Source organism: Monodon monoceros, unplaced genomic scaffold, assembly GCF_005190385.1.
Source record: "Monodon monoceros isolate NGI ecotype Baffin Bay Population unplaced genomic scaffold, NGI_Narwhal_1 Super_Scaffold_10, whole genome shotgun sequence".
In the NCBI taxonomy this organism is placed as follows: domain Eukaryota; kingdom Metazoa; phylum Chordata; class Mammalia; order Artiodactyla; family Monodontidae; genus Monodon; species Monodon monoceros.
This window is the reverse complement of record NW_021703766.1, coordinates 40,515,296-40,537,983: the sequence shown is the minus strand read 5'-3', so window position 1 is coordinate 40,537,983 and position 22,688 is coordinate 40,515,296. Positions and strand designations below refer to the sequence as shown.

The 22,688-nt window shown below is 41.6% G+C and overlaps 1 protein-coding gene across 1 annotated transcript in view; it reads right to left on the bottom strand.

Moving 5' to 3' along the window:
* TDRD12 (tudor domain containing 12) overlaps nt 1–22,688 on the bottom strand; it is an 82,151-nt gene that overhangs the window by 8,342 nt on the left and 51,121 nt on the right. The window contains exons 17-26 of the mRNA XM_029213062.1: nt 21,582–21,773; nt 21,210–21,338; nt 20,313–20,430; nt 19,564–19,703; nt 19,210–19,430; nt 16,604–16,703; nt 5,508–5,695; nt 4,552–4,762; nt 3,227–3,319; nt 1,160–1,332 (exon numbers count right to left, since the gene is read on the bottom strand). Coding sequence (XP_029068895.1) covers nt 1,160–1,332; nt 3,227–3,319; nt 4,552–4,762; nt 5,508–5,695; nt 16,604–16,703; nt 19,210–19,430; nt 19,564–19,703; nt 20,313–20,430; nt 21,210–21,338; nt 21,582–21,773 — 1,565 coding nt within the window. The remainder of the gene's footprint in view (nt 1–1,159; nt 1,333–3,226; nt 3,320–4,551; nt 4,763–5,507; nt 5,696–16,603; nt 16,704–19,209; nt 19,431–19,563; nt 19,704–20,312; nt 20,431–21,209; nt 21,339–21,581; nt 21,774–22,688) is intronic.

Below are 22,688 nucleotides of genomic sequence, written 5' to 3'. Positions count from 1 at the left end.
AAAGCAGGAATTTAAACAGATATTTGTACAGCAATAGTTCATAGCACTATTCACAACAGCCAAATATCCACTACAGATGAATGGATAAACACAATGCAGTATATCCAAACAATGGAGTATTTTTCTGCCGTAAAAGGACAGAAATTCTGATACCTGCTACAACACGGATGAACCTTGAAAACATTATGCTAAGTGAAATAAGCCAGACACAGAAGGACAAATATTGTATGATTCCATTTATATGAGGTACCCAGAAGAGGTAAATTAATGGAAACAGCAAGTAGAACGGAGGTTCCCAGGGGCCGAGGGAATGGGAGAATGGGCATTACGGTTTAATGGGTACAGAGTTTCTGTTGGGATGATGAAAACTTCTGGAGAATGTGGTGACAGTTACACAACAATGTGAACGTACTTACTGCCACTGAATTGTATACTTTAAAAAGTTACTGTGGGCTTCCCTGGTGGCGCAGTGGTTGAGAGTCCACCTGCCGATGCAGGGGACACGGGTTCGTGCCCCGGGTCCGGGAGGATCCCACGTGCCGCAGAGCGGCTGGGCCCGTGAGCCATGGCCGCTGAGCCTGCGCGTCCAGGGCCTGTGCTCCGCAACGGGAGAGGCCACAATGGTGAGAGGCCCGCGTAACGCAAAAAAAAAAAAAAAAAAAAAAAAGAAGCAGCCAGATATGAAAGAGACACATTGCATGATTCCATTCAAAGTATGAACCAGGGAAAAGCCATCCATGCTGTTTTGTGTCTCTGGAAAGCAGCTGCCCTTGCGGGGGGAGCAGGAGGTGTCTCTGAGTCATGCCCTGTTTCTGATCTGGTGCTGGTTTCTGTGCTCAGAAAATCCACCAAGCCACACTTACGATATGTGTCCTTTTCTGTATGTGTGCTGTCAATAAAAAGCTAGCAAAAATTCATTCTGTAAGAGATACAGATGAAATATATTTGGAATTTGTTTTATAACAGTCAATCAAAAACAAAAATGTGGGCTGGGGTCTGGATAAAATAAGACTCCCCAAATGCTGGTAATTATTGAAGCTGAGTGATGGGAACGCAGAGACTCATTAAACTATTCTACTTTCAGAAAAAATGTCCATAACACTTGTGAGTTATACTGCCACAAAACAGCTCTTCCAAAAGGAGACAAAAGTCCACTTACAGGGTCTGGCTTACGCTTTCTTCAAAAATTGGCATTTTAGCTCCTTTGAATGATTTTTTCAGTTGTTCTACATGTTCTGAGTTATCAATGCCCATTCCCATTGACAAAATTTCAGCTCGAACGTTATAATCAATGACAGAAGTTTTCAAGTTTGAAAGTTTTGTGGTGTGCACCTTGAATGAAAGAAAAAAATATGTTTGCAGGAATTACACTTGGAACTTTAGATGAACCACAAACACTCTCACCGTGGCCTCCTGATCTCACTGTGCAATGTCTGATGCACCAGGGCATGTGCCACCGCAAGGGCCTCCTCGTTGGAATCTTCCAGAACCCAGCCCCGTACTGGAGAAATACGATCAGGTGTGGGGCTGGGGCCAAAATCAAGTCCTGAGGTAAAATCCCAGACAAGACCCATCCGTGGTGCTGTAACCACACGCACAATTCTTAAATCTTTCTGGTTCTCCTTCCTGTGCTTTTTACCTCTCCTAACAAGAAGGCTCAGGGTCTTCAGATGCCCAGAAAGGGCCTACACCAAGGCCCTAAATCCTGCATCCTAGACAGCTTCCTCCACTTGTTTTTTTCTGCAACCGAAACATTCTCGTCCATTTCGGTTTACACAAATATTAAGTAAAACATGAAAATCTGCAATTGTCTGATTCCTGTTGGTGGGAGGTGTGGCCCCAGGACTTTCATGGGGGTTGGAGTAGACCAGGCTGGCGCTGGCTGGGGCGCCTCCCCAGGGAGCACGGGAATCAGGAATGCACTCCCGTCCAGGGATAGCAGAAGAGCCTCTCTCCACTCAGCCTGGGGACCGAGCTGGTGTTGGGGGGAGAAGGCGGCAGGTGTGGGGTCTGTCTCCCCTCCGATGTGCCATGAACAGTGCTACACTTGGGAGCTGCGGAAGCATGTCTGCCAGGTGGGTTTTCTTTTTTTTTTTGCTTCATTCTCTTAGCTATAGTTTAAAAACTCCTTGCTTAATAAAGTTTCCATTTTTTTCTCTGATGAAAAACCACCACAATATTGACTATTATGACATTGACTAAGACCCCCCCAGACCTCTTCATTTACCTGCACTGGTAGTCTCTACCTTCCCTTCTAAAAATCATATTCTCCTCTTACTCTTAAATCTTATACCCAAACTCTTCTTTTCCATTGTTAAGGCTTTTTCACTCTGATAAAAAGAACTTTCAACAAAACAGTTTTTATGAACTGAATTCCTTTAAATCGTATAAATAATCATAATAATTAAGATTTAAGTCTAATAGAGCAAAACTCTGAATTGAAAAGTAGAGTTCCCAGGGTGCAAGCAGAGGGGGGATGGTGCCGGCCTCAGCAGGGACGGGCTGAGGCCCTGAGTCACATGTCCTGGCCCCATGCTCAGTCCCACCCACCCCCACAGGGTAGGAGTCTGCTCATGGATGGAATTCCAGTGCCCCGTACAGGTCCTAGCACACAGTAGGTGCTCAACAAATATCTGGTGAATGGATGAGGTAGGAGCCGTGAACATAATGAAGTCTGTCTTGGAAAGCCTGAGGACCGGAGTCCTCCCCATTACTGACCACTTTAAGATCACGTACAACTACACCAGCACAGGCCGTGCTTCTGCAGGGCAGTTACTGTCCCAGGGCTTCCCACCTGCGTGGGCAGAGGACTGTGAAATCGGATTACCAGTGCACAGTCACCACTTGGAAAAGAATTATCAATGGGAGACACTGCCGTGTGTACTAACTATTAATAGTTTCATGAAGTTTCTGTCTCGGTCGTATGTGTGAGCATGTGTGATTTATACACATACACACACACACACACACACACACACACACACACACACACACAACCTGTGAGCGCTGGGTTACAATATAAAAGGTTCCCTTAAACCAAAAAACCCATGACCACATTCATGACCCAAGTAACATGGAAAAAGCTCTCCTTTACACAGTGCCCTTATCAAATAAGCCTCCGTTTATGTGAGGCAAATAGTTATTCAAGCAACAGGTTAGAATAATTTGGATAATTTTAGGGGCCCATTCAAACACACGTTTCTTTTCAGGAAAAATGCACACTTACCATTGGATCAATCCAAACCGTATTTCCTAAAGCCAACATCACTTTTGCATCATGCAGTTTCCCATTAATTTTATGATGAATGTACCTAGTAACCTGAAAAAAGAAACACTTAAGTAATTTATCTGAAGCTTTAAAAAAATACTTTATTCTGTATGTGCTCTATAGTTTTGCAAGAAGCTTTTCCATGCCTTTCATTTGAGCCTCCCGACCACCCCATGGGGCAGGTTATGGAGGCCATCACACCCCTTCACCAACAAGGGTAACCATCAGTGGAGACGAATGAGGACAGGTGCAAAGGTGAGTCCCAAGCACAGGGCGTTCCAGCTGCTCCAGAGGACGAGGTCACACCCTGGGGCTGCTCAGCAGCAGGGACACTGGGGTTGGGGGGCCCTGGTCCCCAGCAACAGTAGAGCTCCCTCTCCTCACTCTCTCACTGAGCTTCCAAAGAAAGAAACATCCATCCTTTAAAGACAGGTTGACAGTTGACAGAGGGGATGGGGGACACGCACCCACGCTGGGAACCACGCGGTGTGAGGAGTCCACAGCACAGACCTGTGCTTGGGACTCACCTCTGCACCTGTCCTCATTCAACTCCACTGTTTACAACCCAAACCTTTTGCTTTGCCAACGGCAATGGCTTCTTTCATATCCTGTTAATCAGACTGTATGAAATTGAGCCTTCCTTTGAAGAATCAGGAGCCTCGTTATGAACAGGACTTAGTGCTCTGGTGACGTCCCTGCCGGGCCGAAGGCGGGGCCTCTCCACCCACCCGAGACGGCATGTGCTCCATGCCTTGGTACAGGGGGGGCTTCTTCGCCTTCACAGTGCCTTATCCGCTCTGCTTGGTGACATGCTAGTTACCCACTCTGAAGGACCCAGAGGGCACGTCCCCTCCTTTGGAAGCTTTTCTGGACTCTCTCTCTCTTTCCTTGCCCAGCTTCCCAAGCCCAGTGGAATTACCTGGTCCCTCTGGCGAGTGTCCATCACCTATGTGCCCCCCCCCCCCCCCGTGACACGGGTATCCACTTTTCTAAGCGCGTACACTGTTTATTCTCTTTAAGTAACAGCCAGTTTATTTTTATCACAGTGCATATTTTACACCCAAAGTGTGTGAGCACTAATGACGACCATGGCCCATCGCGCCCGGCCTCTCAGGGCTCAGAGCTCGTCTACACATAGCACTGTGAGTGCGTTCCTGACCAGAAACATGAAGCAGTTAACCCAAACCCAATACTGCAAATTGAAATACACCTCAATTCTGTGTATATTCTGGGTTAAATATACTCTGAAAGTCAACAAAATATAAAAAGCCCAAATAACTCACCTTTGGATTCCATTCAATTTCATTGTCCGCGGGTTTCACTCTACAAACGATAAACTCCACGGCTTGAGGGGGCAGAGTGTGGAAACTTTCTGGGAGGTGAAGCAACTGGTCTCTTGTGATGAGTTTGGTCCTGCCTTCATCTATGAACTTCACAAGGACATTATCCAGGGCCCACGTGTCCTCCTTCTGGCTCATCTCCAACACCTGAACCCTACAGGACAACAGTGGCCTCAGTCTAACACAGAGACCCAAAGGGAAATCATCGTCGCCCCGGCTTCCTCGTTAGAAGCAAACCACACGAAAGTTCCCTAAACTGCACGGCTTTACTCCGTACTAGAAATAAAATAACTGGAGTCATCAAGAGCACTTAGCCATGATTTATTCAATTCAAGTATACCTATGTATAAAAACTAGTGCAGTACTTTGCATAAAGGAAATTCCTTTATCTGACAACACAAGAAAAATTAACATAGCAAATTAAATGTGCCAAGGTTCTCAATCTGGGCTATCACCAAGCGGGGACGGGTGGGGCATTCGAGGGCCATCGGTGCAAACAGGCACACGAGGCAGGATGGAACGCTGACACTGCCACTTCTTGGGCTGACCTAGCTAACTTACATAACCTCACCAGGGCTCAGTCTGCTTATCTGTAAAATGGGAGCTGTGCCCACTTTATGGGAATTTTGTAAGAATTAAGTGAGCCGATGACTGTCCATATGTAAATGTCACACTGTCATCCACGCCCTGTGCTCAGCAGCCCCAGGGCAGATGAGCCTCGAGAGAACAGCGGAGCCGGACCAGGGTGAACACGACCCCACCACCACCCTCCGGGGAGGCGGCCAGGCTCAGTGTGTGTACACCGGTCATATGGACAGAGATGAAAACAGGGATTCAACACCACCTGAAGTCACCTTATGCGTCACAACTTTTAGAGATGAAATAAAGAGACATTTTACCTGTGAAAAACTACTTTTTCTGCTAATCCATATAATCCAAATTTCTCCACCTTTTCAACAGTTGTTTTATTACTGGAATCTTCAAAATACGCTTTCATTTCAGCAGTAAGAGTTGCATAAAGATCCACATGTTTATCAACTATACGACCAAAGTAATTTGTTGCATTCAAAATATAAAAGGGTATTATCTGAAACATAAACAGTAAACATATCCAGAAAACAAACTCACTCTAACTAACACACCACTGTAAAGCAACTGTACTCCAATAAAGATGTTAAAAAAATAAAATAAAATAAAATCCCTTCAAAAAAAAAAAAAAAACAAAACAAAACAGGGCTTCCCTGGTGGCGCAGCGGTAGAGAATCTGCCTGCCAAGGCAGGGGACACGGGTTCGAGCCCTGGTCTGGGAAGATCCCACATGCCGCAGAGCAACTAGGCCCATGAGCCACAACTACTGAGCCTGCGCGTCTGGAGCCTGCGCTCCACAACAGGAGAGGCCGTGATAGTGAGAGGCCCGCGCACCGCGATGAAGAGTGGCCCCCACTCGCTGCAACTAGAGGAAGCCCTCGCACAGAAACGAAGACCCAACACAGCCAAAAATAAACAAATAATTAATTAATTTTAAAAAACCCAAAAAACCAAAAACCTCAATCTGAAGCAAAGAGGTATCTGCAGAAGTCAGCACCTGACCTAAGAGCCCAAAGCACACAACAGGGATTTAAAAATAAACTAGGAAACTGACCAAAAAACAAAATAAAAACCTTAGCATACACACAAATAATTATAGTTTCACTTTAAATCTAATGGAAGTGGTTTGGGTAAATATTAGTTTAAAGCTTTATTATTAGTAAGTGTTCCTTTGTTTACTTTTTAACTGCACTTTATAAAAATCCTTTAAAAAAAATAGCCTCCTTGTCTCTTGAGCCCTTTCTGAAGTATTTTAGTAAGAGCCTGCTGTGTACGAGGCACAAGGAACACAGAGAGGAAGCATGTCCTACAGGGACCCTAAGCAACCATGGGTGGACAGATGTGCCACAGCTGGTGTGTGGTCAAGAAGACAACTCTTCACAGGCAAGCGTACGCAGGGTTATTGGCAAGTGTTGGGGTGTCGGCGTGCACAGGTATGCAAGAGTACGGAGGAGGCATTCCAGACAGGGGGCAAACAGTATGCATTAGGGCAGGGAGCCCTGGCTACAGAGCGGGAGTGAGCAGATGGCAGGAGTGAGCAGTGGGTATTTGGTGGGGTGGCAGAGAGGGCAGTGCCATCTGGGAGGCAAGGCAGGCAGGGGAGAGGTCACCCCTTGTGACCAAAAGGTGCTGGATCTCACAGGGCTGACAGCCTGTGGCTCTCCTCTGTGCTCGCCCCCCCACCAGCTTCATTGCCTGCACCCCTCACACTCGCCATAAGCTTTGTCCTACTCCACAAACATTCCACATAACTCCTACCTCAGGGCCTTTGCACTTGCTGCTTCCTCTGCCTGGAATATTCTTCCCTAGATAGTCTCATGGCTGGGTCCTTCTTATCATTTGGCCCTCAGGGCAGTTGACCACTCCTCAGAGGGCCCCTCCCTGCCTCTAATTTCCAAAGGGCCCCGTGTCCCCCAGCACACAGCGCAGAACTTCACTGCATTTCGTCCTCTCCGCAGCACTGTCACCATCTTACTCACTGCTGACCATCCCCACTGGAAGGTGAGCCGGGAGAGGACAAGTAGCACGTCTATCATGGTTCCCAACCCAGCCATCCTCCAGCCCGTGGAGAATCTGCCTCAGGGAACCCCCAGTGCTCTGTCAAGCCGGCCCTCATCTCGGGCAGGGAATTCAGTACTCCTTCTAGCCTGGCAGATGGCGTCTCCCAGGGAGTCTTCTCCCCTATGGTTTAGGGGCCCCAGCAACCTGGCATCCCAGACAGAAGCCCACTGGGTGACAGGAGTCAGTGGACAGGAGGTGCAGGGGATGGGAAAAACTCTCACTACAATGTTATGAGAGCTTGGCAGGACATAAAATACACTCCAACTGCAAATATATTTTTTTGCAAGATGCACAAAGAAAAGTAACAGAGAAAATATACTAAGATGCCAATGGTGACTGTTTTAGGATGACAGGAATAAGGGGAGAGTTCCTTTTCCCCCACATTTCCTAAGTTAGAAGGCTCTGTGTTCAGCACACACTGATGAACAAAGTCCAGGCCCGAGCAGGCATCAGTCTGTGGCAGTCCCCTCCACACGGCATCAGCACATCCACGACACACTGAGCGGCAGAACGGAGGTGGCAAAAAGCAGCTTGTGGACTGGACTCTCCTGACAGGAGGCGGAGAGCGTGAGGCCTCCAGACAGGTGACCCACTCTTCCTGGTTCCAGCACCGAACATCCTGGGTGGCGGGAAACCCCTCAGTCCTGGGCACATGGGAGGGTCCCTTCTGGCCACACACCTCCCCACCTGTTTCGATTCCCCTCTCGCCAGTAATTCAGTTCGTTATGGTTGCAGGGCGCAAGGTAAGATACAGAAATCAATCACATTTCTAAAACAATTAGAAAATGAAGTTTAAGGAAAAATAACAATGACCTCCAAAAACATGAAATACTAGGGATAAGTTTAACACAAAAAGTAAAAGACCCATCTACTGAGAACTGTAACACATTGCTTAGAAAATTAAAGATGACCGAGACAAACGGAGCGATATGCCACGTTAACGGACTAACAAGACTCACTACTGCTAAGATGTCAGTTCTTCCTTATTAATCTATAGACTTGAAACCGAGTAGCACCCTGTGGGGCCTTCCCACGGCAGACCCCTCCCCCACAGCCTCTGCTTTAGCTTCTCTCTGAAGTACCCAGGTAATTGTATCTGTGCATGTTTCCTGAGTTGTTTTACAGATGTGAAAACCCCTCACCAAATAGAACATGTTAACTGCTTGATGACCAATGAGCACATAGCCCCCAGGCCTCCTGGGGCCTAAGGATTGATAATGTTAACCCCCGGGACACCACCCCGTTATCTCAGCATCAACCAATCAGAGAATTGTGCAGGAGCTGATCACCTACCCTGTCACTCCCCATCCCTCACCTGGCCTTAAAAATGGTTTCCTGAAACCCACTGGGGAGTTGCGGGTTTTTAAAGCATGAGCCACCCGTTCTCCTTGTATTGGCACCTTACAGTAGACGCTCACTTCCTTCACTACCACCCGGTGTCAGCAGAGCGGCTTTACCATGCACACAGGCAAGTGGACCCAAGGTTGGTTCGGTATCAGACTCAATGCAATGCCAAGCAAAATCCCACCACGATTCTAAGTATAATAGATATTGGTAACCTGATTCTAAAATTTTATATGGACACGCGAAGTAATAGTCAAAAGGATATTGAAGAAGACAGGCAAAGTTGGAAGACCTACCCACCAGTTTTCAAGATTATAAAGCTACAGTAATCAAGCCAGTGTGATACTGTATAAGGACAAAGAAACCAAGGAGCAGAATAAAGAATTCAGAAATCAGGACTTCCCTGGTGGTCTAGTGGTTAAGAATCTGCCTTCCAGTGCAGGGGACGCAGGTTCGATCCCTGGTCGGGGAACTAAGAACCCACATGCAAGGGGGGCAACTAAGCCTGCGTACTCTAGAGCCTGCGTACCACACCCAGAGAGCCCATGCACTGTAACAGAGAGCCCGCGTGCCGCAACTAAGACCTGACACAGCCAAATAAATAAATAAATAGTAAAAAAAAAAAAAAAAAGAAAATAAGAATTCAGAAATCACATATATGGTCTCCTAATTTTTGTCAAAGGTGTCAATATAATTTAGGGGGAAAAGAAGGTCTTTATACTAAATGATGCTGGAGCAACCAATTATCCAGAAGAAAAAACCTTGCCTCCTTTTAAAAAACTCTGCCACACACAAAAGTTAATTTGAGGTGGATCACAGAGCTAAATGTAAAACTATACAGCTTCTAGAATAAAAACACTGGGAAAAATCTTTGCAACCATATGGTAGGCAAAGATTTCTTATGGCATGAAAAGCACAAAATACAAAATAAAAAAGTAAAAAACTAGGCTTCATCAAAATTAAAAACTTTTGCTCTTCCACTGGGAGAAAACATTTGCAATATATCTGACAAAGGATATCTAGAATATATAAAGAACTGTTAAAACTCAACAAGAAGGAAACCCAAATAAAAAATGGGCAAGAATTCTAAACAGAAAGTTAACAAGAGAAGAGATACAAATGGCTAGTAAGCAGTGGAAAGACGTCTAAGATTCTTTCTCACCAGGGTAACACAAATAAGATAACAGTGCAAATGCAACAGAGTGGCAAAAATTACAGACTGAGAATACCAAGTACTGATGAGAATGTGGACCAACTGGAATTCTTGCGTGCAGTGCTGGTCAGAATGCGAATGGTGCCACCTCTTTAGAAAACTGTTCGGCAGTTTCTTACAAACATACACTTACAAACATACACTTACCATATGACTCAGCAATTCCACTCCTAGGTCTTACTCCAGAGAAAAGAACATGTACTGTCAAAGATGTAACACAAATGATCGAAGCAGCCAGAAACTGTCAACAACCCAAATGTCCATCAATTTGTGAACAGACAAACATACAGTGGAATCCTACACAGCAATAAAATAGAGCAAAACAGGCGAATCTCAAAGATAATACACTGAGTAACAGAAATCAGACTCAAAAGACCACATACTGTACAATTCCATTAATATGAAATTCCAGTAAAAGACAAAACCATAGTGACAGAAAGCAGATCCCCTGGGAACCAGGGGTATGGGGGTATGTAATTTAAAAACTCCCTGCAAACAGAAGTCCAGGACCAGATGGCTCCACTGGGGAATTCTACCAAACATAACGATTACCAATCCTTCTCAAACTCTTCCAAAGTCATTCCATGAAGCCACTATCACCCTGATACCCAAAGCAGACAAAGATAATACCACAAAATAAAATCACAGGCCAATATCTTTGATGAATATAGTTGCAAAAATTCTCAATCAAATATTAGCAAACTGAATCCAACAACACATAAAAAAGATCACACACCACGATCAAGTTGGATTCATCCCAGTCAGGGTCACAAGGATGGTTCAACATATGCAAATCAAAAAATGTGATACACTCCATCAACAAAAGTAAAGATAAAAACCACATGGTCATCTCAATAGATGTAGAAAAAGCATCTGATAAAACTCAGCATCCATTCATGATAAAAACTCTTACCAAAGTGGGTATAGAGGGAACATATCTCAACATAATAAAAGCTATTTATGACACATCCACAGCCAACATAACACTCAATGGTAAAAGCTGAAAGCCTTCCTTCCTGTTAAAATCTGGAACAAGACAAGTGTGCCCATTCCCACCACTTCTATTCAATGTAGTATTGGAAGTCCTAGCCACAGCAATCAGACAAGAGAAAGAAATAAAAGGCATCCAAACTGGAAGAGAAGAGGTGAAAGTATCATTATAGGCAGACGACATGATACTGTATATAGAAAACCCTGAAGACTCCACACAAAAACTACTAGAACTGATGAATGAACTCAGCAAGGTAACAAGATACAAGATTAACATACAGAAATTTGTTGCATGTCTTTATGCTAACAATGAAATATCAGAAAGGGAAAGTAAAAAAAAAAAAAAAAAAAAAAAAAATCCCTTTTAAAAATAAAATACTTAGGAATCAACCTGACCAAGGATGTGAAAGACTTGTATGTTCAGAACTATAAAACACTGATAACGGAAATTGAAGATGATTCAATAGAAAGATATCTCATGCTCTTGGACTGGAAGAATTAATATGGTTAAAATGGCCACACTACCCAAAGCAATTCACACATTTAGTGTGATCCCTATCAAATTATCCATGACATTTTTCACAGAACTAGAATAATCCTTAAATATATATGGAACCGTAAAAGGCCCAGAATTTCCAAAGCAATCCTGAGGAAAAAGAACAAAACTGGAGGCATAACCCTCCCAGACTTCTGACAATACTACAAAGCTACAGTAATCAGAACAGTGTGATACTGGCACAAAAACAGACATATGGATCAATGGAACAGAACAGAGAGCCCAGAAATAAACCCACACACCTACAGTCAATTAATCTTCAACAAAGGGGGCAAGAATATACAATGGAGAAAAGACAGTCTCTTCAGCAAGTGGTGTTGGGAAAGCTGGACAGCTGCATGTAAATCAATGAAGTTAGAACACACCCTCACAACATAAACAAAAATAAACTCAAAATGGCTTAAAGACTTAAATATAAGGCATGACACCATAAAACTTCTAGAAGAGAACATAGGCAAAACATCCTCTGACATAAATTGTACCAATGTTTTCTTAGGTCAGTCTCTGAAGGCAACAGAAATAAAAGCAAAAGTACACAAATGGGACCTAATCAAGGTAATAAGCTTTTGCACAGCAAAGGAAACCATAAACAAAATGAAAAGACAACCTATGGAACAGAAGAAAATATTTGCAAATCATGTGACTGACAAGGGCTTAATTTCCAAAATATACAAACAGCTCATACAACTCTAAAACAAAAACAAATAACCCAATGAAAAAATGGGCAGAAGACCACTTCTCCAAAGAAGACACAGAGATGGCCAAAAGGCACATGAAAAGATGCTCAACATCACTAAATATTAGAGAAATGCAAATCAAAACTACAACGAGGTACCACCTCACACCGGTCAGAATGGCCATCATTAAAAAGTTTACAAACAATAAATGCTGGAGAGGATGTGGAGAAAAGGGAATCCTCTTACACTGTTGGTGGGAATGTAAATTGGTGCAGACACTATGGAAAACAGCATGGAGGCTCCTTCACAAACTAAAAATAGAGCTAGCATATGATCCAGCAATTCCACTCCTGGGCATATATCCAGAGAAAACTCTGATTCGAAAAGATACATGCACCCCAATGTTCATAGCAGCACTATTTACAACAGTCAAGACGTGGAAGCAACCTAAATGTCCATCAACAGGTGCATGGATAAAGAAGATGTGGTAATATATACACAATGGAATATTACTCAGCCATAAAAAAGAATGAAATAATGCTATTTGCAGCAACATGGATGGATGTAGAGATGATCATACTGAGTGAAGTAAGCCAGACAGAGAAAGACAAATATTATATGATATCACTTATACATGGAATCTAACATATGACACAAATGACCTTATTTACGTAACAGAAACAGACTGACAGACACAGAAAACTTACGGTTGCCGAAGAGGAAAGGGGGTGGGGGAGGGATAAATTAGGAGTTTGAGATTAGCTGATACAAACTAATACATATAAAACAGATAAACAACAACAAGGTCCTACTGTATAGCACAGGGAACTATATTCAATATCCTGTAATAAACCATAATGGAAAAGAATATGAACAAGAATATATATATATATATACATATATGTATGTATGTATCTGAATCAGTCTTGGCTGTACAACAGACACTAACACTACATTGAAAATCAACTATACTTCAATAAAGTAAAAAATAAAATTAAATTAAATAAAAAGGAAGGTCTTGGTTAGAGGGGTTCTGGGAAGGTGGCCGCAGTGAGGTGTCATATCTTTTGACTCTCTCTGAATCCCCCACATAAAGACAGACAGAGCAGTGAGACAGCAAAGCCAAAGCCAGGGACATACTGCAACAAAACGTAATTAACAAAATATCCCCATGGACCCCAAAATAAAAGCAAATGAGGATGATAGCATGGGAGAAACTCCAGGTGACCCTGGGTTTGGCACTGACCCTTTGGAGACAACGACAAAAGCACAGTCTGTGATAGAAAAAATTGGAAAGTTGGACGTCATTAAAATTAAAAACTTCTGCTGTCCAAATGGCACTGTAATCATCTTTTAGTATCCACGGAGGACTGGTTCCAGGACCCCCTGTGAACACCAACATTCCTGGATGCTTAAGTCCCTTACATAAAATGCTGTAAGAATTTGCATACAACCTAAGGACAGCCTAAGGATATACTTTAAATCATCTCTAGATTATTCATAATACCTAATACAATGTAAATGCTATGTAAACAGTTGTACATACAAGGTAAATGCTATGCAAATAGTTGCTGGACCACTGCAAATTCAGGTCTTGCTTGCCAAATATTTTAGATTTGAGGTTGGTTGAATCTACAGATAACGAGAGCTGACTATATAAAGAAAATGAAAAGACAAGCCAATGGCTGGGAGAAAATTTTTACGAAACACATATCTGATAAGACTGGTATCCAAAATATACAAAGAACGCTTAAAACTCAATAATAAGAGAACAAACAACTCAATTTAAAAAATGGGCAAAAAACCTGAACATATTATCTCACAGCTATTTCAGCAAAGAAGATTACAGCTGATAAATAAGCATATGAAGAGGTGCTCAACATCACGTCATCAGGGAATTGCAAATTAAGACAATGAGACACCACTACACACCTAACTGAATGGCTAAGATCTAAAACACTGACAACGTCAAATACTGGCAAGGATGTGGAACAACAAGAAGTCTCATTCATTCACTGCTGGTAAGAATGTAAAATGGTATAGTCACTTCAGAAACCAGTTTTGTAGTTTCTTACAAAGCATAGTCTTACTATATACATAATCACACACAACAGTCACACTCTTTGGTATTTACCCAAATGAGTTGAAAACTTCTGTCTACACAAAAACCTGCACTTGAATATTTATCCTAGCATTATTCATAACTGCCAAAAATTGGAAGCAACCAAGATGCCCTTCAATAGGTGAATGGATAAACAAACGGTAGTATATTCAGCAATAAAAAGAAACTATTAAGCCACAAAAAGGCATGGAAGAATCTTAAATGCAAACTGCTAAATGAAAGAAGCCAGTTCAAAAAACCTACACCCTGTATGATTACAACTATATGACATTTTGAAAAAGGCAAAACTGCAGAGACGGTAAAAAGATCGGTGACTGCTAGGAATTCTGGGGAAGAGGTAAAGGGATGGACAGGTGGAGTGCACAGGGGATTTTCAGGGCAGTGAAAGTATTCTGTGTGATACTGTAATGGTGGATATGTGTCATCATACACTTGGCAAAGTCCATAGAACGTACACTACAAGGAGTGAACCTTAACTTAAACTGTAGGCTTTAGTTAATAATAATTATCAATACTGGCTCATCTATTATCACACATGTACCACAATAATGAAAGATGCTAATAATAGGGGAAACTGGTGGGGGGTGCCGGGGGAGAGTACAGGGGAACTCTGTATTTTCTGCTCAGTTTTTCTGTAAAACTAAAACTGCTCAAAAAAATACAATCTATTAATTTAGATAACAACAACAAAAATAGCAGATGAGCAAAAACCACCCACATCACAAGACCCGCGTGGTACCACTGTGTGTGCAGGAAGCAGCACTGGGAGGTATGAGCTCGTCTGAAAGACTAGCAACAGGAGGATTCCACAAGAGGCAGCAGGTGTTCACTGAAAACACGGTGGGCCTGGGTGACAAGGGCAGCTGCACCAGAAGGCTTTCCTGCATTCTGATAGTGGGTGAAGGCTGGGCCCCTGTGAAATCTCCAAACCGTCCACCCAGGGACAAGAGAGATGAAGGAAGAGAAAGGCCAGATGTACCTGGGTGAGGGGCACAGAGCCAGGGCATCCCCAAAAATCTCAGAAACCGTGTTTTCTTTTTTTTTTTTTTTTTTTTTTAACCAGACATGGAAACAACAGAAGTGGAAACTCTGTGAAATTAGAAAAGTTATCCTGACCCACACCTCCTCCTCAAATTTAAGGAAAAGGAATTTTATCGAAAAATGAGCAACAGCAGAGCATCAAGGTCAAATCCCATATTAAGTTACAATAATAAAAAAGAGAATAAGCAGCAGAATAACAGTCCCTAGAGACAATGAAGGCCACCAGAAAAATGTACCCACAAAATAGATGGAAACTGTGCTCCAATTTCAAAACTGGCTGCCTTTTAGCTTATTAAGAAAATGACGTATGATATAAAAGAACCACATATATCAGAATTTTAAAATGTAGAAATGAGGTGATAGAACTTGGGAAAGAATCAGAAATTAAAGACGAAAATCATTTCATCAATGAAAACTGTATGGGGTTGAACGGTAATCCATGCCTCCCGCCACGCCCCCAAAGAAAGCTGTCTCTGTGCTAACTCCCACGATCTGTGACTGTGACCTTATTTGGAAAAAAGGTGCTTGCAGATGTAAGTAAGTATCTCTGGGCGAGGAGGTCACTGTGGATTATGGGGGTGGGCCCTTTATCCATTGACAAGTGTGCTTTGTAAGAGGCACAGAGAGTGTGAAGAGGAGGCAGAGACTGGAGAGATGTGGCCACGAGGTGAAGACAGGCCAGGGCACGCCTGGAGTCAACAGCAGCTGGAAGAAGCAGGAAAGGGAGTCTTCAGACCGAGCACAGCCTGCTGACACCTTGATTTCAAACTCTGGCTTCCAGGACTGTGAGAGAATAAACTTGTGCTGTTTTAAGGCAGCCAGTTCATGGTATTTGTACAACAGCCCCAGGAAACGAGTACAGCATAGCCACACAAGGAGGAGCACAAGCATGAATGAACATAACAGAATCGCCCTAAGGGAAAGGGAAGGTGAAGGCAGAACACTCAAACTCAAAAAGAAAGGAAGAAATAATTAAAAAAAAAAAAAAAAAAAAAAAAAAAAAGATTCACAAGAAAGTGACAACTCAACTCAGCAATTCTATCTGTATCTCAGAATATTCCCCAAAGGAATAATCATGGATGATCTGAAAAGGTTCGTGTAATCATCGCATTATTTTTAATAGTCCCCGAAGGGAAACAACTTTCTTTCTAAAAAGATAACTAAGAAATCCCTAAATTTAAGTGGTTTATCTATCTTCCAATTTGACCTTGGTTTTCTGAACGAACTGGCACCTTGAAATAAGGCACCGTATAAGAACCCTTAAAATAAGTGCCTACTGTCAGATTAATGGTGGTAATTAGTACTGTCATAATTGCCTTCTATTAAATTCTACCTCTTAAAGAATGAAAGCTGTTCATTAAAATGACCATTAATCATTGGACAAGTTCTTTAATAGGACTTACTTTTATGTATCCAAACACTGGTAGAGTTTGGTTGGATAACTTCCTTGGCATGTCTACTTCTGGATTAACATGGTGTCGATCAGGACAGATCCTTTTGTCTCTGAAAAAAAGGAACAGGATTTTAAAACCAGGGAAAAAAACCCAACAATTTTCAACATGAATTTTAAAGTATTCACCAGGAAAATTAATCTAGAATCGAAATCAGAGAACTTGTATTCCGAACGCTGTAAAGTTAAGTAACCAAATGCTGTAAAGCTGATTAGATCCCTCAGATGACACTAACAGTGTGTAAATAAGTGGAAAGGATCCTAAAATCTAACCGGCACTGAGTAAACTTAAAGGACAGAGTTACTGCATTATTTCTCCAGACAGTCTTAAATGCAGTACGTAAATGAACAAAATACACTTCCAAAGTAAAGACTCCGAATCAGAAACACATCACTATAACCCACAACAGGGGCCAGTGAACCTCTAAACCAGGAGCCATTCCGTAACCCAAACTGAGAAATAGTTAAAGCTTCAGTTTTAAAATTCAATATTTTATGTAAAGGCATAATGGAAATTGCTGCTAATAACCTGGATAATGTACATAATTCAAAGAAGTTAATTTCAATAGTTATCTTAAAATTAAATTCAATCCAGTAGATATCTAACAGACATCTACTACTCAGTCCCAGAGATCCACCGATCAAGTATTGGCATCGTGTCTGGATCCCTGACTCAGGGATCTCCTGACTGTTAAGATATATCCATGTTCTCCAAATTGATTCATATCATCAATGCAGTTATCAAAATTCCAGCAATGTTTTTGAAGAAACTGACAACCCTTTCTAAAATAAACATGGAGATGCATTAGACTTAAAATGCCAAAACAACCCTGAAGAAGAACAAAGTTGGAGGACTTAAATACCATTTCCCAAGACCCACTATAAGCTACAGTACTTAAAAAAGTGTAGTACTGGTGTAAGAATAGACAAATAGACCAATGTAACAGAGAGAGTCCACAAATGGATCACATATACTATCGTCTGGGTTATGTCAAAGGCACCAACTCAGTGAGAACACAACAGTGTTTTAAATAAAGAATGCTGGAGCAAGAGACTATCCATACAGAAAAAAGTAAACCTTGCCCCATATCAAACACTATACACAAAAATTAATTCAATATAGATTACATGCCTACATGTGAAAGCTAAATCTATAAAACTTCTAGAAGAAAATATAGAAGAATGTCTTCATGATCTAGAGATAGGCAATTTATTTCTTATATTAAAACACAATAAAACAGTAACCATAAAACATTTCATCAAAATTAAAAATGTCTGTCCGTTGAAAGACTCTTAAAAGAGTGAAAAGGCAAGCCACAGACTGGGAGAAGTTTCTCAAAGCATATATGCATATCTCTGACAAAGCAGTTGTGTCAAGAATAAACAAATTATTCCTATAAACCAGTAAATACCCCATTTTAAAAATGGGCAAAAGACCTGAACAGGCATTTCACAAAAAAGGATGTCAAATGTCCTACAATCATGTTGAAAAGCCATTCAACGTCATGAATTCTTAGGGAAATGCAAATTAAAATAACAATGGTTTTCCCCTACACCCCCATGAATACTAAGTGTTGGTGAGGATACAGAGCAACCCAAACTCCCTCACACACACCTGGTGGGATCATAAGATGACCAACCGCTCTGGCAAAGTTAAACACAAGTCTACCCCATGACCCAGCAATACCACTCCAGAGTATAATATATACCCAAGAGAAACGGGTGCATATTTCCAGAAAAGGACACGTGCAAGAGTGTTCATGGAAGCTTCATACATAATACAACTCACAGGCCCGTCAAGAGTAGAATGGGTGTATACATCATGATATATTCATATAACAGAATTTTTAAAAAATATTTATTTATTTATTTTGCTGCGTCAGGTCTTAATCGCAGCACACGGGATCCTCGTTGTGGTACTTGGGATCTTTTGTTGTGGTGCGCGGGCTCTTCATTGCGGCACGCGGGCTTCTCTCTAGTTGTGGCGTGCGGGTTTTCTCTCTCTAGTTGTGGCGCGGGTTCCAGAGCGTGTGGACTCTGTAGCAGTTTGTGGCACACGGGCTCTCTAGTTGAGGTGCGTGGGCTCAGTAGTTGTGGCACATGGGCTTAGCTGCCCTGTGGGCCATGTGGGATGCTAGTTCCCCGACCAGGGATCGAGCCTGCGTCCCCTGCGTTGGAAGGTGGATTCTTTACCACTGGACCACCAGGGGAGTCCCCACACAATGGAATTCTAAGCCACAAAATAAATAAATAAATAAAATACCAATACATGCAACAACATGGATGAATGCCACAGACAGTATTGATAGATGGAGCACACTACAATTCCATGTATATAAAATTCTAAAACAAGCAAAATTAGTCAGTGCTGGTAGACAGAGTGAGGGCGGTTACTTCAAATTGGGAAGGAACAGGAGGGGATCTTGCAGGGGCTCCCTCAGAGCTGGGCCGTGGCTCACAGGGGTCGCATATGCATGTAACAACCATCAAGCTGTAAACTTATCGTCTGTGCAGTTTACTGTACGCCACATGTCAGTTATAAAAAAGATGACGGCTTACTTGCAAAAACCAAAAGCCTTAAGATACGGACAAAGAGGCCTTCTGGCTTTTTTATCTTCTTTGGCTTCCAGAACCCCTGCAGTAAACTCGTAGAGCTCTGAAGGAATCTTGGTATCTGCTCGCTCCAAGTAGCGCAGGACACCAACTGCGTGGCAGGCATTTCCCTCCGTCAGCAGCAATACAGATTTGGTTTTTTTCTCTCTCTGTTCTGCAGGAGAACCCTTAAAATTGGGGGTGAATAAAGGAAGCGGATCATCCATACCAGTCTAAATGATCAAACTTTCTGGACTCTGCATTTGTCATTATGTGGAAAATGCCAGTGAAACATTAAATGATAATATAAGTTAATCAAACCTGTTCAGTTAAACTCTGAAAATGATCAGACATGCAGTACAGGCGTCCACCAAAAATTTTCGGCGAGGAAGGAAAGCTGAAGTGAATCACACACGTGGCATCGGTGACGGCCAAGAGTGGTGCGCAATCATCTGTTAAGGCTGGAGAAAAGGATTCGGACAATTTCAAATGAAGCTGGAATTTTACTGCACATACTTTACAGAACAATTCCAGGAACCATACTTCAAAACATTTCTTTACTGCATTTTACTTTTCAGATGCAAAGAAACTTCCTTCCCATTTCTTTTCCCAAAATGTCAAAGCCCAGTAATTAAATTCCAGAGAAAAGTGGTCTCCTTTTTAACTCGAAAAATGCCTCTATTACAAATCTTGGCTGCCCATATGGTTTTCACTTATTTTATACATTCTGACTTTTATATTTCCAATATTAAATTTAACAATCATTTACGACAAGCTTCATCATAGGCATATACATATGACAGTGATCCTTGAGCTGGAACTGCAGGGAGCACGGCTAGCCCAAGGGCCGCTCGCTGCCTACTAACCTGAGACACTTGGATTCCACCTCAGTATCAAAATCATAGTCAAGGTTAATTTTCACTTTGAAATTCACATTACTAATACATTCTCAATAAATCTGGGAAATGATGAGAAATTTGGGGGAGGTAAATAAATTAATGAATTGAAGACATGATTCATTCCTATTAGCTCAGCCTTCTCTAAATACAAGTAGAAATTAAAATACTTACCTAATACAATGTGAGAACCAGAACTTAACTTCTTCTTCCACTGTTCTGAAACACTTTTTAAATTAAAAATCATTTCTTTATGCATTTTCAAACAAAATATGGAACTGCTTTCTACTACCTAAAGATGAAACCAAAGGGGCCAGTTCACAGTCAGGAACATAAGCTCGAAGATAATTTTTCATCAATAATTATCGATACAAATCATTTAAAATTATCTGTGAGGGTCTCACCTCACTGATCCACTAATTCTAAGAATGAAATGGTTGTAAATTTAAAGAAATATATTTTCAAAATTCTATGGTTTATATCTAAAAACTTGCTCCAGTGAAACAAACATTATTTTGCTAAAACTATTTTCCTTCCTTTTGAAATAACGTGTACATACATATATGTGCGTGTATATATACTTGTGTGCATGTATACTTACCTACACAGATTATCTGTAGAGATATGTATACGTATACATGAAATTTATGGTACTATTGTCAAGAGGGTACTGTTGTTTTTCACTATACCTGCTAGTTCATTTTTGCTAAAGGTCGGTGCACTACTGATTCTTTTGTATTTGGCCTCATTTCTACACTTTAGCATTAATTTATATACAATTAGATTAAATAAATCTTTAGCCAATTTATTTGGCTTTTTTGGCTAAATGATGATATGCTTTAGCATTATCGTCTCTATTTTCTTAAATAGAGGGTTCAGAAGATGTTGGCACTTCTTCATGAACCAGATCCTTTTCATGCTCTGCCAGGTCCCCCTTGTGGACCGCTGGCTTCCATGGGAAGGCTATTTCCCTGTCAAATACGTAACTACTCCAGGTAATTCTCTGGTGACTCAAGATTCAACCACAGTTTAAACAAGTAGTAAGAACGTTTCATGTGTGGAAGGGCTCACCTTACACACTATTTCTGTTTCAGCTACAGAACCGGTGAAGATCAAGGTCTTTTGTGCCTGACTTGGAACGAAATCAAGAGTTTGGAGTAAAGTGGAGGTCTTTTCACATTCCAGGCAAAGATGTACTACCTGGTAATGAAATGCAGAAACAGTGGGATTTTTAAAAAATGTTCAAGGTGCTCCAGTTTTACTTTTTATGGCAAAGTCACAATTTTAATAGGAAATAAGGTATAGAAAAGCAATATAAATTTAAATACACAATTACAGATTGTATATGAAATTAATGCTGTAATCTTTTAATATTAAGCCATGAATAAAGGCTACTTGCTTGGGCTCACCAACCCCCCACCACACACACCCAGGACTCTTTACCTGTTGGACACTGCCATAGAGGGCAGCCTCCTCCATGGCTGTGATCACAATGTAGGGGTCGTTCATGAACTCTTTGATTAACTGCTCTATATGTCTGTTCCAATGAACTCCAACTGCAACAATCTGATGTGGGGCAGATTCCCTTTCTTCAACTTCAATAATTTTTTTAAAGTTATCTAATATAGGAAACATCTAAAAAATCAGCATAATTAATTTCACTTTTATTTCAAAAGAAACTAATAATTAGTTTGACAGAACATAAAATGTAAGGAATGTATATTTTCTGTTCTCAGAGTGGGAAAGGTCTTTAAACATGAAAGTAAAAGAAAAAACTAAAAAGGAAAAATGTTTATGTATAGACAAAATTAAAACAAACATCTGGGTAAATACCGGCGACACAGGTAACAAAGGATGAACAGCCTTATATAAAAACTTCTACAAACTAGTTAGAAAAAGATGATCCCAGTGAAAGAAAACAAGCGAAGGAAATGAACAAGCAGCTCCTAGAAGAATGGGTACAAATGGCCAGTATGAATTAATGCTCAATTTAACAAAGTAATCAAGGAAATACAGATTAAGCAAATCAGATGCCACGTGGAACAATCAGCCTAGAAAAGAAAGCTGGACGAGGGCCTCCTACTGCCAGGGGTGCAGGCAGTGTGGCGCGGAGGCACACTTCCAGAGGGAGTGCAAACCCTTCTACACTTTCAGAGTGCCACTGAACAAGGCAGTGTTCCAGACACTAGCTTTGCAAATAAGAACTGAGACAGTAAGTAAGTCACAAAGCCTGGGCTTGACCTTGGGGCCACTGCTGCTCCCAAAGGAATGCTCCTGACCTTCATGCTACACTGCTTCCAACAAGTGCCTTTTAAGAATTCATAGCCTTTGATCCATTAATCCCCTTCCTGGGAATTTATCCTAAGAAAACACGTGCCAAAAGATGTTTCTTCAGCTACACACATACACACAAATGATGCTAAATGTCCATATATAAGACAATCAGAAAATAAATTATGTTATGTCCACAGGGTTCAATACCACATGGCCAGTAACAATCATTCTAGAGAACAGTTAGTAGCAATACTCACAATGCTGTTCACTGAAATG